The sequence below is a fragment of the Mercenaria mercenaria genome, chromosome 15, assembly GCF_021730395.1.
Source record: "Mercenaria mercenaria strain notata chromosome 15, MADL_Memer_1, whole genome shotgun sequence".
In the NCBI taxonomy this organism is placed as follows: domain Eukaryota; kingdom Metazoa; phylum Mollusca; class Bivalvia; order Venerida; family Veneridae; genus Mercenaria; species Mercenaria mercenaria.
The window spans coordinates 72,600,710-72,618,678 of NC_069375.1; the positions used below are offsets into that span (position 1 = coordinate 72,600,710).

General features: G+C 38.9%; 2 protein-coding genes across 2 annotated transcripts in view; both read left to right on the forward strand.

The window, feature by feature from the left end:
- The window catches only part of LOC123558371 (uncharacterized), a 73,869-nt gene that overhangs the window by 47,479 nt on the left and 8,421 nt on the right, over positions 1–17,969 (forward strand). The window contains exon 7 of the mRNA XM_053525687.1: positions 2,875–5,505. Within this exon, the coding sequence (XP_053381662.1) occupies positions 2,875–5,279 (2,405 nt within the window). The 3' untranslated portion in view covers positions 5,280–5,505. The remainder of the gene's footprint in view (positions 1–2,874; positions 5,506–17,969) is intronic.
- On the forward strand, positions 15,515–16,462 carry LOC123531446 (uncharacterized). Its single transcript, XM_053524326.1, has 2 exons — positions 15,515–15,739; positions 15,805–16,462. The coding sequence occupies exons 1-2, from the start codon at positions 15,515–15,517 to the stop codon at positions 16,318–16,320; spliced, it is 741 nt and encodes a 246-aa protein (XP_053380301.1). The 3' UTR covers positions 16,321–16,462.

The following is a 17,969-nucleotide window of genomic DNA, read 5'->3' on the forward strand; positions in this document are numbered from 1 at the left end:
AAAAGTGTAATCGTATCCGGATATAATATTTTGGGTAAATATCGAGCTGTGTTATGAAATTTTAACATTCATGTAACATACATGATAGATATTATTGTAACAGAAATGATTCTAGAATTTATTTTTATTACACCTACCTATAATCTATGTCAGACTGGTATTCTAGTCCTGAGGCATGATCTGAAAGTAAAAAGATGAAGTGAAGTCATACTTTGGATATTGTAATACTAGAAAGAATCTAGATCGTAACCTTTCTGGAATTTTGACTGGTTTGGATAATTTGCTTACGATTCTGGTTCGCCAAAAAATGAAACCGTCACCCATTCTGCTTTTCATGATGACACATGGCTTGATTTTTGCAGTCAGTAAGCGGATAAATTATCCCGAGAAAGAGCTCTTACTGATTTGTTTAATTAATACTGATTTTAAAAATGATTTTATTTCTTATTTTTCGAGAAATAAACAAATCGGCGAAACATTAAATTGTATTTTCTTGTAGTTTTTGAAATCGAAAGTAGATCGTCTATGTTAAAGTGCTTTGACGAAACGAAACAATTTTGTTTATGAAATGATTTAAATAATTTCACCGTAAACTTCAATGTCAGATACTGCCAATTGCTGCTAAACTGTCTTCATATCATCACAATTTGTAAAACATATTGTTGAAACTGGAGATTTTGGCGGTATAAAAGAAAGTGTAATCATATCCGGATATAATATTTTGGGTAAATATCGAGCTGTGTTATGAAATTTAAACATTAAAGTAACAGACATGATAGATATTATTGTAACAGAAATGATTCTAGAATTTATTTTTATAATACATACATAGAATCAATATCAGACTTATATTCTAGTGCTGAGGCATGACCTGAAAGTAAAAATATGAAGTGACAGTCATTCATACTTTGAATATTGTAATACTAAAAAGAATCTAGAGGTAATATTTAGAAATTAAAACATAAAATTTTCAGTTAGAAATCGCACCAAAGGCTGTATCAAGGGTCTACATTTTCAAAATTTCCTTGTGGTGATACCCAAAACCCTAATTGCAGGAGGGGGTATCCTCCCACACCCTCCCCCCATATTGCCACTTTACAGTTTGATACATTTGCCCTTTTACCACCTGCCACAATGCCCATTTCAAAATCCGACTGCAGTTCAAAGCGGGAAGGAACACCCCTCCCCAAACCCACCCTGCTACCGACCACGTAAAAATGGCTCAAACATTTTTGCAGCCCAGTCTGGGCCTGTCTGTCTACATGAATCAAAACGGATAATTGAAAGTACATAGACTTGGGGACTACTGACATGGTTTTGAAGGGGTTAACAGGTCTGAAATAGAATAAATGATGGTTTTAACTAAAAAAGAACTGCATTTATTAATATTGGTTATCTTTTCCGAAATTGGTAGCTAGTCCGAGTAACTTCTCTTAGTTTCGAATGCGCAATTTTCCTGTCAGTGTAAACATTCATGACACTATATATTGACACTCAGCAACATTTACATATCTTTAAACGCAAAAGTAAGTATACTTTAAATTCACATCCCTTATAATATGATTGAACAATACCTAGCGTGTGACACGGTTATTGCCAGGCCCCTTATCTGTAAAATATCTAAACAGTTCTTTCGTCCATCCGTTACAAATTGTATGTGGCAATCCGCGCTATAAAATTTCAATATATAAATTTTCATATTCAAATTTTATCATGTGTGAATATATACCAGCCGATAATTGCCTGTTTTGGTAATGCCGGAGGCAAATGTTTACTGGAAAAATATTTATAGTCATGGGCAGTATCTTAGTGTCACCTGTCAAATTGTAGTTTGTACTTTCAACATTTTTATTTTTGCGAAACACTCTTCAATTTTAGAGAAATATATTGGGTTTAAATACTTGTATAATGTCAATCAAAGTTTTACTAGGCATCGATTGAATGTCCATTTCATCTATTGTAACAAAATCTCTGTTCAGTTGGGGAAAAAACTAAAACCAAACTGAAACTGGTAGACTATACTACCAGTACATCAATCATTAGCCGACTCTCAGGCCCTTCAGGCCTTTGATTATACTTGTGACTTCTAGCCCAGAATAACATGTATTGAATACCATGCGCGGATCCAGCCAGTTTTATCATTGATGAGGATCCAACCGAACCCTTACTATGACAAATATTTGTCTTTATTCACCAAACGATTTGATGTGTATTATTGTGGATGTTAGCTTTTTACAAGTAGAGGTTTTTGTTGAATAGGCTGAATAGAAACGTACCGACCAGCTATTGGACCGGGGGCGGGGGGAAAGGGGGTCATAAACCTCCCCACATGATTATTCTGAAATTCAACGCTTCATTTCTTGTATTCTGGTCTATTTTAGGAGCATTTAAGAACACCTTTTCAATTATACTGTCACTTATATAATGACGTGATTACCGGCAAAATCGCAATAAGTTCTTTGGTTTTGAATAAAAACTCGTTATTTGACCACTCATTTTCTTAGTTCGGACAATTCCAACACAATGATAATGGTTTCGTTGCAACATTTCTTATGACAACAATATCGATCATATTAAAGGTCACATGATCAACTGACTGTATATCACTGGTCACATGATCAACTGACGGTATATCAAGAAAGATATACGACACCCTGATATCTGGTCGAAAATACTGCAAGTGACAGGATAAATAGTCAATAATTTGTTCATAAATCAGGGATTAATTTTCATTTAATAAGAAAAAAGTAGTTAATAGCTTAATTTGTTAGGTCGCTTTTATTCAGTTTTCATATAATGATAATATTTTGATGAGCTGTGTTAGCTTGAATTTTAGTACTGCAAATGTTTAACGTCTTTTTCTCTATATTTCAGAGCTGAAAGACGAGTTGGTTGCCTTCTACAGAACAAGATACAGTACAATACCACTGTCACCGCTATTCGAGGAACAAGATACCCCACTTGTAGATTTCTACATTTTGCCTGAAATGAATTTAATTGAAAAGAAAAACAAAACGCTAGCTGAGGAAGAGACTAAAACTCCAGTCAAATCGTTGTCGGACGTATTCAAGTCTGAAAAAAGTTCCGAAATATATTTAACCGCTGATGCTGGATATGGGAAAACTGCTTTTTCAAAATATCTTGCAGTCACGTGGTGCCAGGCTCATTGTCCCGAAAAAGAATACACAAAGTACTTCAAAGAAGATGCAATAAAGGCCATGCGTGGTTTCGAGTTTTTGTTTCTTGTGTTATTGCGTGATTCTTCTGATGATTGCAGCATTGATGATTTGATAGTTAAACAAATTGTGCAAAATTTTTCTCGGCCTTTCGCATTGACAATAGAATCTATACAGGAAATTATGCATCAAGAACGATATCTTATTATCCTGGATGGTATTGACGAATGGATCCATCCCGAAAAGAAATGTTCAAAACTGCCAAAAACGATCCCTCATCGTAACGTACGTAAAAAGTGTGCAATCCTTACCACGACAAGACCTTGGAAATTAGGTGTGTTAAATCTTAAAACTAGTGAAATAGATAAGAAAGTAGAACTAGTAAAACTCAACTCCGAGTCAGCACAGATATTAGAGGAAAGAGCGATTTCAAAAATGAAGAATCTTGATGTTGATGAAGCAAAAATCCTGGCCAAACAATTGAATGAAAAAATCAAAGAAAATAAACTCGAGGATCTGGAATCCGTACCCCTTCTTACGATGTATCTCATTTGTTTATGGTGTGACGATATTCCACTAGGACATTCAAAGTGTGGACTATATGCAAGCATTATTGAACTCCTGCTGTCAAGAACGATAAGCAAACATCCGGAAGTGGAACTAACGTGCAAACCCTCCCAGAGTGTTATCCCACAATGTTTCAGTGAACATGAACATTGTACTAAATACTGCACATATCTGAAGGCTTTAGGAAAATTAGCATTTGAAACTTTATTCAGCGAAACAAAGGAGAGCATACTTGTTTTCAATAAGTCAGTGGCTGATAAGTATCTGTCACCAAATGATTTGAAATTAAGTCTTTACTCGGGACTGTTAACACAAAGTACTGAAAAGACATTAACAAAACAAATTTCTAAACTTTCATTCTCGCACAAAACAATACAAGAATTTTTCTGTGCATTATACATTAGCTGTCAAAATGAAAGTGATGTCAAGGAAATCTTTCTGAAGGAATGCAAAAGTTTACAAAGTATTCTTGACATGTCGACAGTGTTTGTTTTCATCAGTGGAATGAATGCAGAAATCATTTCTTCAATATCGCGCAATTTCATGTCAGTAATCAGTGAAGATAAGAGAACGAGCGAATACAGAACTACGTTTGGTAACCTTTATAATTCGGGCTGTCAACCTCTGGAAGACATACAAGACATGTACATTTCTTGTATGAAAGAAAACACGAGCGATAAGGAACTCAAAATTTGCTGCCAAGATTTTTTCTTTAGCAGAGATTGTAAAGAAGAAAAATACTTTAACCATTTAACGCAGCTCTCAGTGGACAATAAAAACAACATGGCGTCAATAAATATCGTCACACGGGATGGTCGTAGTTTACGTGAAATTAATGATCGTTGGGATCTAGTTGATCCGTTCAACATCAATAAAATATACTACTGTGGTTACGATGAAAACGCGCCACTTCCTGTACTGTTAAACAAGTCAACGAAATGTCTCTATGTTATATCGCGTGATTCTTGGAGCCGTGAAATGTTGAAAACATTACAGAATAATTCTCTGTTACAAGCAATTTATATCTACGGTTTCAAGATGAGCCACGATGTGCTGAATGACTTTCTGAATTATATTATAAACAGAAAAACAATGACGGAGATTAGATTGGGGGACTTATCGTGTGCCGAGCACTGGGGGTCGTGTAGTCTCAGTCTGGATTTTTGCCAGCATTCAGATCTAAGGAAGTTAGAATTAGGCAAGATACCTGAAGTGTCACAATTGAAAGTTAATAGTCAAGTGGAACACGTGGTGTTGTTTGATATCAATCTAGGTGAAATGTCGCTGCCTCCTGGAATGGGAAATATCAAACATGTTGAGTTGTGGAAGGTAAACATGTCTGCTTCAACATTGCGTGATCTCGTTAAGGTAGTGGAGAAACTTTCACACAAAGTCACAGTAACAATATACGTGTGTAAGATAGAACCGAAAACAGAGTTTGAACACGTTAAACAATATATACGCTCATCTCAGAATCTCCGAGTTACGGAGGATGTTAGCGGGTCGTTTGTGTTTGAAACAGAAGTTGAAAGTTAAGTTACTAAATAAACTCAGACTCATAGTGTCAATGTATATAAACATTATTCATTCAAAATACTATAACTCATTACACAACACACTGACATATGACATATGTGTAACATGTACATACACATGTACATTATAATTAGAAATATTGACAGTCGCGCGTGCTAATGTAATAAACATTGGATGAAATTCTTGGATAAAAAATGGATGTTCTTGTACACGGATTTATAAACAAGTAAGTTATTTTCTTTGCTTTTATTTATTATATTCTAAACTTGATTTAATATTTTAACAGTTTTATAGAATTGAGCCCCGTCATGTTATAAAGGGCCATCTTTAATATAAAAAAATATTTATTCAAAAGATGATTAATTATTTAATTGGGCACTTTTCCCAAATTGACCAGTTACCCTGAATGCCTGTGTATGTTAACGAAGGTAGTGGTGAGAGTGGAGGTGAGAGCATATGGTCCCCACCTTGTTTGTTCGTCCGTCCGTCTGTCCGTCCGTTCGTCATATCTCTTGTTGAATTTTTTTTTTCAAAGTTTTGTATGTAAGCTTGAATGATGAATCTCAGTACCCACTTATGGGAATGCTTTGAAACTTCACATGCTTGTTTACTGTCATGATCTGACACGCAGTACTCAGATTCCATAACTCTGTTTGCATTTTTTGCAGAATTATGCCCCTTTCTCGACTTAGAATTTTTAGTCAAAGTTTTGCATGTAATCTCAGTACCCACTAATGGGAATGCTTTGAAACTTCACACACTAATTTACTGTCATGATCTGACATGTATACAGTGCTCAGGGTTCATAACTCTTTTTGAATTTTTGCAGAATTATGCCCCTTTTTTGACTTAGAAATCTTTGACTCAAGTTTTGCATGTAACCTTTAATCTCAATACCCACTAATTGGAATTTCTTGAAACTTCACACAATTGTTTACTTTCATGATCTGACATGCATTCTTTAGGTTCCACTACTCTATTTGCATCTTTTTTGCAGAATTATGTCCTTTTTCAGCTTAGTTCTAAATTTTTAGGTAATGTTTTGCATGTAACCTTTAATCTGAGTACACAAATGGGAATGCTTTGAAACACTACATACTTGTTTACTGTCATGAACTTACATACAGTGCTAAGGTTCAATAACTCCATTTGCATTTTTGCAGAATTATATCCCTTTTTGGGATGAGAAAGTTTTAAGTAAAGTTTTTTCATGTAAACATTAATCTCAGTGCCCACTGATGGGAATGCTTTGAAACTTCACATAATTGTTTACTGTCATGATCTGACATACAGTGCTCAGGTTCCATAACTCTATTTGCATAATCTATAACTTTATAGCATTTTCACACCCTTTTCCGGCTTAAAAATCTTCGGTTAAAGTTTTGCATGTGTTAAAGCTGGAATCTCAACACCCACTAGCAGGAATGCATTAAAACCTCACACGCTAGGTTATTGTCATCTGACATGCAATGAACAGGTGCAATAACTCTAGTTTACATTTTTACAAAATTATGCCCCTTTTTCAACATTTTGGTTTAAATTTGTTAGCTGTTATCTAATTACCCACTGATGGAAACGTCATACACTTTATGTCAACTGTCATGAGATGATTATGCTGAAATTGTCGTTTATATATAAAACAAAGAATGATTTGAATTACTGGCTAACAGCCGAACATGGAATAAGCATAGCAAAGTGTATTTAATGTAAAGTTTCTTATATTTTCTTTAGCCATTGAATGATGACGATAATATGAGCGACTATTCATTCGTCTAAGTTTCAAATATAGAATAATCTTTCATTTTTAAAAAAATCATTCCACAAGTGAAATAATGCTCGTTGAGTGTTAGAGCGCGTAGTAGATAGCTCAATATTAATGTAGTGAATATGTAGCATCATCTGCAGCATAGTCAGTAGCAGCAGTGAAACCAGTGACAGAGAGTAGTGCGCAGAGACAGTAGTAGAAAGCCAGCAGAGTAGTAGCAAGAGCAGTAGTACAGTTGCAAAAGTCAGTAGTAGTACAGCTGCAGCAGTATAGTCGTAGAGCAGAAGCAACAGAGTAAGTTAGAGCAGCAAGAAAGTGATAGTACATAGGAGTAGTAGTATCAAGTAGAGAAGTATAGAGCAGTAGGTGACAAGCAATAGTAGAGCAGCAGTCGAGTTAAGACAGTAGTAGCAAACGTCAGTATGTAGCGAAAGTAGTAGATGAGCAGAAGGTAGCAGCATAGAGTACATAAGGGCAGACAGTAGTAATAAGCCAGAAGAGTAGTAGCAGCAGTAAAAGCAAGTAGCAAAGCAGCAGAAGTAACACTGATTGGAGCAGCAGAGTGGCAATAGTAGGATAGGCTAATAGTGCAGCAGTAATAGTCATGCAGCAACAGTATGGCAAAAGTATAGATAGTAGTAGTATTAGTAGCAGCAGACGTAAGCAAAGCACTAACAGTAGTAGCAGTAGTGCTGCAAGGTACAGTAGAGTCAGAACGACTCAGTAGAGGCGCAGCAGAAGACACAAGTTAGTAAAGAGTGTAGTAGCAGCAGCAAGAGTATAATGAGCAGGCATGAGCATATGTAAGTGACGATAGTAGTAGGCAGAAGCAGATCAGAACATAGAAGCAAAATCTGCAGCAGCAGTAGTAAGAGCAGCAGTAGTAGCAGAAGTGGCAACGGTAGCAATAGCAGCAGCAGAAGTAGCAGAAGAAGCAACAGTAGATGCAATATCTGCAGCAGCAGCAGTAGTAAGAGCAGCAGTAGTAGCAGAAGTTGCAAACGGATTGCAATAGCGCAGCATAAGTAGCAAAGCAGCAATAGTGATGCAATAAGCAGCACGGTAAGTAGTGCAGCAGTAGCGAGTGGAGAATGTAGCAATAGCAGCAGCAGAATGGCAACAGTAGTAGCAGTAGCTGTAGCAGTAGTATTAGAGAAAAGCGAAAGCGTAGAAGTAGAGCAAGTTAATAGTGCTCAGCAGCAGAATAAGACTGCAGAGTAAGTAGCAGCATAGCAGAGTAGTAAGAGGCAAGTAAGTAGCAAGTAGTGCAAAGTAGAGCAATGCAGACAGCAGTAGTAGCAGTAGCAATAGCTGAGTAGCAGCTATAGATAGTATAGTTAGTAGAATATAGCAGTGGAAGATCAGAGTGTCAGAAGTATGCAGTAGTAGAATATGTGAGCAGTAGTCTAGACAGCAGTAGTAGAGTAAAACACGAAGTAGACATAGAGCAAACGTAGTTAGTAGAGCAGCAGAAAGATAGTAGTAAGCTGCAGCAGTAGTGAAGTAGCAGCAGTAGATGTAGCGCAGCAGTAGTAGAAGTAGCAATTCGCAGTAGTAGAAGCGACATTAGTTAGAAATAACTGCAGCTAGAGTAAGTTCAGCGACTAACAGTACTTGCAATAAATAGCAATAGCAATATATATCGTTGAAAGCAGCAGTGTAGCAATAGCCTTCAAGTAGTATTAGCAGCAGTAGTACAGTAGCGAAAAGTAGTAGGAATAGCTGCAGAGTAGTTGTCAGAGCAGCAGTAGTAGCAAAAGTGTCATCAGTATAGGCAGGCGTCAACAGTAGAGCAATAGCTGCAGCAAGTAGTGTGAGCATAGTATCTGTAGTGCATAAATAGTAACAGCTGCAGCATAGTAGTCAAGCAGTAGTAGCAAAAGCGGTATCAGTAGTAGCAGTAAGCAACAGTAGTAGTAATAGCTGCAGCAGAGTAGTCAGAGCAATGTAGTAGCAAGTGGGTGGCAACAGTAGTAGCAATAGCGGCAGTATAGGGTAGTTAGAGCAACAGTAGTAGCAAAAGCGGAAATAGTAGCAATAGCTGGCAAAGTAGAGGAAGTAGTAGCAAGCGTATAGTAGAGCAGCAGTAAGTAGCAGTAGCGCAACAGTAGAGCATATGCAGCAGCTAGAAGTTAGGCACGAACGGCAACAGTACTAGCAATAGCTGCAGCAGTACTAGTTAGAGCAGCAGTAGTGGCAATAGTAATAGTAATAGCTGCAGCAGTATAGTCAGAGCAGCGTAGTAGCAAAAAGCGCATCATGGTAGTAGTAGCGGCACAGTAGTAGCAGTAAATCGCACAGTAGTAGTAAAGCTAGAGTGAGCAACAGTAGAGTGAGTAGTGCAACAGTAGTAGAAATACTGCTGAGCAGTAGTAGTCAGTGCAACTGTAGTTAGGTAGTGGCAACGTAGTAGCAGTAATGCAACAAGTAGTAATAGCTGCTGGCAGTAGTGCAGAGCAATTGTATGGATGCAACAGTAGTAGTAATAGCTGCTGCAGATGTAGTAGTAGCAACAGTGGTGGTAGTGGCAACAGTAGTAGTTAGAGCAACAGTAGTGCAGAAGTGGAAATAGTGGTGCAATAGCTGAGCAGTAGTATTAAGCAGCAGTAGTACAAAGAGGATCGGTAATAGCAGTAGCGGCAACAGTGGTGCAGTAATTGTAAACGCAGCATAAAAATCAGAGCAAAGTAGGCGTGGATAATAGTAATAGCTGCAGCAGAGTGTTAGAGCAATAGTAGATAGCTGCAGCAGTAATTAATCAGCATTAGCAGAGTAGCATTAGTGCAATAGTATTAGCAATAGCTGCAGCAGTAGTGAGCAGATAGCATAGTGCAATGAATAGCAATATGCAGCAGTAGTGTCATTAGATAGCAGTATAGCAGTAGTGCAGCATAGTCGAGTAGCAGTAGTGGCATAGAGTAGCATAGTGGCAATGTAGAAGTAATACTAGTAGCAGTAGAGTGCAGTAGTAGCAAAAGCTGGCAATCAGTAGTGCAGTAGCGGCAACAGTATAGTAATAGCTGAGCAGTAGTAGTCAGAGCAGCAGAAGTACAGTAGCGGCATCTAGTAGCAGTAGCGGCAACAGTAGTAAAGTAGCATTCTGCAGTATAGCAGTAGCGACATAGTAGAGAAATAACTGAGCAGCATAGTAGAATAACAGTACTGCAAAGTATTAGCAATTAGCAATTACTGCATCAGTTTAAGAGCAGCAGTAGTAGCAATAGCTGCAGAGTAGTAGTTAGAGCAGCAGTAGTAGCAGTAGCGGCAAAAAATGTAGGAATAGCTGCAGAGTAGTGTCAGAGAGCATAGCTTAGTAAAGCAATAGTGTATCGTAGTAGCAGTAGCGGCAACAGTAGTAGCAATAGCTGCAGCAGTAGTAGTTAGAGCAGCAGTAGTATCTGTAGTTGCAATAGAAATAGTAACAGCTGCAGCAGTAGTAGTCAGAGCAGCAGTAGTAGCAAAAGCGGTATCAGTAGTAGCAGTAATGGCAACAGTAGTAGTAATAGCTGCAGCTAAGTAGTCAGAGCAACTTTTAGATTTGTGACAGTAAGTCATAGCTGCGCAGTAGTAGTTAAGCAACAGTAGTAGCAAAAGCGGTATCATTTAGTAGCAGTAGCGGCAAAAGTAGTAGGAATAGCTGCAGAGTAGTTGTCAGAGCAGCAGTAGTAGCAGTAGCGGCAACAGTAGTAGCAATAGTTGCAGCAGTAGAAGTTAGAGCAGCAGAAGCGGCAACAGTACTAGCAATAGCTGCAGCAGTACTAGTTAGAGCAGCAGTAGTGGCAATAGTAATAGTAATAGCTGCAGCAGTAATAGTCAGAGCAGCAGTAGTAGCAAAAGCGGCATCATTGGTAGCAGTAGCGGCAACAGTAGTAGCAGTAATCGCAACAGTAGTAGTAATAGCTGCTGCAGCAGTAGTAGTCAGAGCAAGTGGTTAGGGTTTAGTGGCAACAGTAGTGTAATAGTGCTGCAGCAGTATAGTCAGAGCAACTGTATAGTGGTAGTGGCAACAGTAGTAGCAAACGCAACAGTAGTAGTAATAGCTGCTGCAGTAGTAGTCAAGCAACTGTAGTAGTGGTAGTGGCAACAGTAGTAAAGTGCTGCAGTAGTATAGTGCTAACAGTGGTAAGTAGTGCAACAGTAGTAGTAAGAGCAACAGTAGTAGCAGTAGTGGAAATTTAGTGATTGCAATAGCTGCAGCAGTAGTAGTCAAGCAGCAGTATATAAAAGGACTCGGTAATAGCAGTAGCGGCAACAGGGTAGCAGTATTGTAATAGCTGCAGCATAAAATAGAGCAACAGTAGTACAGTAGTGGCAACATAGTGTAATAGCGGGCACAGTATAGTTAGAGCAATAGTAGTAGCAATAGCTGCAGCAGTATCAGTCAGATTAGCAGGAGTAGCATTAGTGGCAATAGTATTAGCAATAGCTGCAGCAGTAGTAGCCAGAGTAGCAGTAGTGGCAATAGTAGTAGCAATAGCTGCAGCAGTAGTAGTCAGATTAGCAGTAGTAGCAGTAGTGGCAATAGTAGTAGCAATAGTAGTCAGAGTAGCAGTAGTGGCAATAGTAGTAGTAATACCTGCAGCAGTAGTAGTCAGAGTAGCAGTAGTAGCAAAAGCGGCATCAGTAGTAGCAGTAGCGGCAACAGTAGTAGTAATAGCTGCAGCAGTAGTAGTCAGAGCAGCAGAAGTAGCAGTAGCGGCATCAGTAGTAGCAGTAGCGGCAACAGTAGTAGAAGTAGCAATTTCTGCAGTAGTAGCAGTAGCGACATTAGTAGTAGAAATAACTGCAGCAGCAGTAGTAAGTTCAGCGATACTAACAGTACTTGCAAAAGTATTAGCAATTAGCAATTACTGCATCAGTTGTAAGAGCAGCAGTAGTAGCAATACCTGCAGAGTAGTAGTTAGAGCAGCAGTAGTAGCAGTAGCGGCAAAAGTAGTAGGAATAGCTGCAGAGTAGTTGTCAGAGCAGCAGTAGTAGCAAAAGTGTCATCAGTAGTAGCAGTAGCGGCAACAGTAGTAGCAATAGCTGCAGCAGTAGTAGTTGAGCAGCAGTAGTATCTGTAGTGGCAATAGTAATAGTAACAGCTGCAGCAGTAGTAGTCAGAGCAGCAGTAGTAGCAAAAGCGGTATCAGTAGTAGCAGTAATGGCAACAGTAGTAGTAATAGCTGCAGCAGTAGTAGTCAGAGCAACTGTAGTAGTAGTTGTGGCAACAGTAGTAGCAATAGCTGCAGCAGTAGTAGTTAGAGCAACAGTAGTAGCAGTAGCGGCAACAGTAGTAGCAGTAATCGCAACAGTAGTAGTAATAGCTGCTGCAGCAGTAGTAGTCAGAGCAACTGTAGTAGTGGTAGTGGCAACAGTAGTAGTAATAGCTGCTGCAGTAGTAGATAGTGCAACAGTGGTAGCAGTAGTGGCAACAGTAGTAGTTAGAGCAACAGTAGTAGCAGTAGTGGCAATAGTGATTGCAATAGCTGCAGCAGTAGTAGTCAAAGCAGCAGTAGTATCAAAAGAGGCATCGGTAATAGCAGTAGCGGCAACAGTGGTAGCAGTAATTGTAATAGCTGCAGCATAAAAATCAGAGCAACAGTAGTAGCAGTAGTGGCAACATTAGTAGTAATAGCTGCAGCAGTAGTAGTTAGAGCAATAGTAGTAGCAATAGCTGCAGCAGTAGTAGTCAGAGTAGCAGTAGTGGCAATAGTAGTAGCAATAGCTGCAGCAGTAGTAGTCAGATTAGCAGTAGTAGCAGTAGTGGCAATAGTAGTAGCAATAGCTGCAGCAGTAGTAGTCAGAGTAGCAGTAGTAGGCAATAGTAGTAGCAATAGCTGCAGCAGTAGTAGTCAGAGTAGCAGTAGTAGCATTAGTGACAATAGTAGTAGTAATAGCTGCAGCAGTAGTAGTCAGAGTAGCAGTAGTAGCAAAAGCGGCATCAGTAGTAGCAGTAGCGGCAACAGTAGTAGTAATAGCTGCAGCAGTAGTAGTCAGAGCAGCAGAAGTAGCAGTAGCGGCATCAGTAGTAGCAGTAGCGGCAACAGTAGTAATAATAGCTGCAGCAGTAGTTGTCAGAGCAACAGTAATAGCAAAAGCGGCATCAATAGTAGCAATAGCTGTAGCATTAGCAGTAAGAGCAATAGAAGTAGAAGTAGCGGCAACAGTAGTAGTTTGGCATAAGGAGTTAATATTCAAACTTAGACAGTATGGTATCTCGGGCAATATTCTCAGCTGGGTAGATAACTACTTAAAAGACCGTTCTCAAAAAGTATTCGTCAGACAATCATTTTCCGATACAAAATATGTGAATGCTGGGGTTCCTCAAGGATCAGTGCTTGGTCCCTTACTATTTTTAGTTTACGTTAACGATATTGTTGAGTCACTAATAAGTACTACTCGTCTTTTTGCCGACGACAGCTCCCTTGCAGTTTCTACCAACAACATTCCTCTCATGGAAGAAATGTTAAATTCTGATCTTGAAAAAAATTCTTCTTGGGCAAAGCAATGGCTAATTAAGTTTAACCCAGCTAAAACAAAAGTGATGTTCTTCGGGCTATCTAATTCCATGAAACCATCCATTATTTTTGAAAATACACAGCTTAGTTTTGTCGACCATCATAAACATTTAGGAATTACTTTCTGCCAAGATGGCAAATGGCATGACCATATCAAAAATATTTTGGCATCAGCATCGAAAGTGCTCGGATCTATGCGTAAATTAAAATACAAACTGAAACGCGTTACACTAAACCAAATTTATATAGCTTACTTAAGACCTCTTATTGAATACGCATCAATTGTTTGGGACAGTTGCACGGAATATGAAAAGAACTCTCTGGACAAAATTCAATATGAAGCTGCCAGAATAGTGACAGATCTCACGCGTTCCGTATCAATAGAACGTCTTACACAAGAAATAGGTTGGGTCTCCTTGTCAGATCGTAGGAAAAATTCAAAAACTGAATTTGCTTTATATAATAAAGAATGGTCTACTGCCAGAATACCTTAAGGAACTTTTTCCCAACTCTGTTGAAGATTCGACTCCATATAACTTAAGAAACAATTCTGACTTCGTCACGCTATCAAGACGTACTGAAATGTACTCTAAATCTGTCGTCCCGTCATCACTGAATCTATGGAACGAACTCGATAATAGTATCCGTGAATCACCGACGCTTGCTTCTTTCAAATCTCAGTTAAAAAATATGTTCAAACCACCAAACGTACCTAAATACTTTTTATACGGAGAAAGATTACATTCATTTCATCACGCACGCATGAGAAATAGGTGCAGCAACTTAAATTTTGACCTGTTTACAAACCATCTCAGAGATGATCCTATTTGCGCATGTGGAGATGGAATTGAAGATACAGAACACTTTCTTTTCAATTGTACCCGGTTTCGAAATGCAAGACTATAACTCTTTCAAAGTACTCGCTCTTTCCATCCATTAAGCCCACGTAAAATTCTGTTTGGTGCGGATACTTTGACTGATACACAAAATGAAAAGATCTTTAATGACGTACAGGTATACATAAAAAATACAGGACGATTTCATCAACAAGTATAACTATAGCGCTTCCTGATAAGAGATTACATGTAGTACCTAGTTCAACGGGGGGGGGGGGGGGGGGGGGGGGGGGGTCGGTCGCGTTGGTGGCATTGTAACAGAAGTACAACCATACTTTTTGTATAATTATTTTTTCCCTTTTTGTTTCCACTATTCTTTTTTATGTTTGTGTAATTGAAACATTTTTTCTATGTGCTTTTTTTCTCATTTCTTTAAATTATAAAAACCGCCATTAGTTTAATCTACAATTATTTGACGCAGTGGGAAGGGCTGCTTACAATGTTGGTATAACTTAAAGTCCAACCCATTTGCTATTTTCATACTTCTGTATTAGATAATTATGTGTGTAACATGTATATATATTGAAAATATGCAATAAAATATGATTAAACTAAACTAACAGTAGTAGAAATAACTGCATCAGCAGTAGTATCAGTAGCGGCAACAGTATTATCAATAGCTGCAGCAGCAGTTTTAAGAGCAACAAGAGTAGCAGTAGCGGCAATAGTAGAAGCAATAGCTGTAGCAGTGGCAGTAAGAGTAATAGTAGTAGAAGTAGCGGTAAACGTAGTAGAAATAACTGCATCAGCTGTAGTATCAGTAGCTGCAACAGTATTAGCAATAGCTGCAGCAGCAGTATTAAGAGCAATAGTAGAAGCAATAGCTGCAGCAGCAGTATTAAGAGCAATAGTAGAAGCAATAGCTGCAGCAGCAGTATTAAGAGCAATAGTAGAAGCAATAGCTGCAGCAGTAGTAGTAAGAGCAATAGTAGTAGAAGTATCTGCATCAGCAGTTGTAAGAGCATCTGTAGTAGTATGAGCGGCAGCAGAAGCAGTAGTGGCACAGTGGAAGCAATAGTTGCAGCAGTAGTAGTAAGAGCAGCAGAAGTATAAGTAGCGGCAAGCGTAGTAGCAATGGCGGCAACAGTATTAGCAATAGCTGCAGCAGCAGCAGTTAGAGTAGCAGTAGTAACAGTAGCGGCAACATTAGTAGCAATAGCTGCAAAAGTAGTAGTAAGAGCAGCAGTTGTAGCAGTAGCGGCAACGGTAGTAGCAATAGCTGCTGCAGCAGTAGCAGTAGTAAAAGCAGCAGTAGCAGCAGTAGTGGCAACAGTAGAAGCAATAGCTGTAGCAGAAGGAGTAAGAGCAAAAGTAGTAGAAGTAGCGGCAACATTAGTAGCTATAGCTCCAGCAGCAGTAGTAAGAGTAGCAGTAGCAGCAGCAGTAGTTGCGATAGCTTTAGCAGCAGAAGTAAGAGCAACAGTAGTAGCAGTAGTGGCAACATTAGTAGCAATAGCTCCAGCAGCAGTAGTAAGAGTAGCAGTAGTAGCAGTAGCGGCAATAGTAGTAGCAGTAACTGCAGCAGCAATAGTAACAGCAGCAGTTATAGCACTGGAAGTAGTAGTAGTAATAGGATTAGTAGTAGCAGTAGAAGTAGTATCAGAAGTAGTAGCAGAAGCAGCAGTAGTAGTAGAAGTAGCAGCCGTAGTAACACTACTACTAATAGCTGTAGGATCCTACTAGTAGTGTCAGAAACAGTAGCAGCAGTATCATACGTAGTAGTAGTAAATGCAGCAGCAGTAGAAGTAGCAGCAGTAGCAGTAGAAGCAGAAATAGTAGTAGCAGCAGTAGTAACACTAGTAGTAGTAGCGGTAGGAGCAGTAGTAGCAGCAGTTGCAGTAGAAGAAGTAGTAGCAGCGGTAGTAACAGTACCTAAGTAACAGTAGCTGCAACAGCATAAGTAGTAGAAGTAGTAGTAGTAGTAGTAGCAGTAGTAGCAAAAGTAGTAGTAGCAGCAGTAGTGACACCAGTAGTAGTAGTGGTAAGAGCAGAAGCAGCAGCAGTAGCAGTAGAAAAAAATAGTAGCAGCAGTAGTAGTAGTTGCTGCAGCATCATTAGTAGTAGTAGTATTAGTAGCAAAAGAAGTGTTATCAGCAGTAGTTACACTAGTGGTAGTAAGAGAAGCAGCAGTAGTAGCAAAAGACAGCAGCAGCATTAGTTGAAGTAGTATTACAAGCAGCAGTAGTAGAGTTAGCAGTAGCCGCTGCAGCAGCAAAAGTTATACCAGAAGTAGTAGCAGCGGTAGGAGTAATAGAAGCAGCAGAAGCAAAAGTATCAGCAGCAGCAGTAGAAGTGGCAGTGACATCAGTAGCAGTAGGAGCTGCAGCAACCGAAGCAGTAGTCGCTGCGGCAACAGAAGCAATAGTAGAAGTAGTAGCAGTAGTAAGAGTAGTAGTAGTAGCAGCAGCAACAGTAGCAGTAGCAGCAGCGGGTGCAGTAGAGTAGAAGCAGAAACGTAGTAGTTGTGGCAGCAGCTTTAATAGTAGCAGTAGTTTTAGCAGTAAAAGACGTAATTGCAGTAGCAGCAACAGCAGCAACAACAGTAGAAGTAACAGCTGCAGCAACCGAAGCAATAGCAGAAGCAGTTGCAGTAGTAGGAATAGTAGTAGTAGCAGCAGAAGCTGTGGAAGGGTAGTAATATTAGCATTCGGAGAGATCGCCGTGAGTCATGCATAAACATCTGTTTATCTGGTGGTGGGCAAAACAATTGTTTTACATAGATTGTGTATGGGATCGGAATTTTCAATTTTTAATAACGTTTTCTTTCATTTACGGATTTACAAAATGCAAAAAGTTTTGAAATATTTAAAATTTTCATATTTTCGTATTAAAAATATCTTTTTTTAAATGAATAACCATTTAAATGACATATATATTTTAATAGATGCATAGGCGATGTTCAAAACGTTTAGAAATACACTACGTTAAGCATTTATAATTAATCCTTTTTATTTCGAAATGATAATAAAGTAATTCATAAATTGCTTGTTTTATAAGCTTTCCATTGATGAAAAGTTATTGATGTTATTTGTGTTTTAAGAAAGTTTAGGCCGTTAGAAAAGCGTCACGTTTTACAAAAAAAAAATCTACGTTCGGCATGCCCATACGATCACTGTCTTTACTGTGTTCTAAAAAAGAAAATAGTCTACAAACACGAGCAGCAACAGTAAAAGGTGTAGCAGAAGTGCTTGATAATAAACTACGGGGGATATACAGCCTCTTTAGGTATACGACTTACAGTGAGCTATATTTAGTGTACAGGATGTGACGTAAATGCCACTGCGTCAACGCAGTGTTCATTGTTAGTCCCCTACTGGTTGAAAACCAGTTTCGGGGACTATAGGAATGCACTTTTCCGTCATTCCGTCCGTCCGTCTGTCCGTCCGTCCTCAATTTCGTGTCCGGTCCATAACTCTGTCATCCATGAAGGGATTTTAATATTACTTGGCGCAAATGTTCCCCATGATGAGTCGACGTGCCATGCGCAAAACCCGGACCCCTAGCTCAAAGGTCAAGGTCACAATTGGAG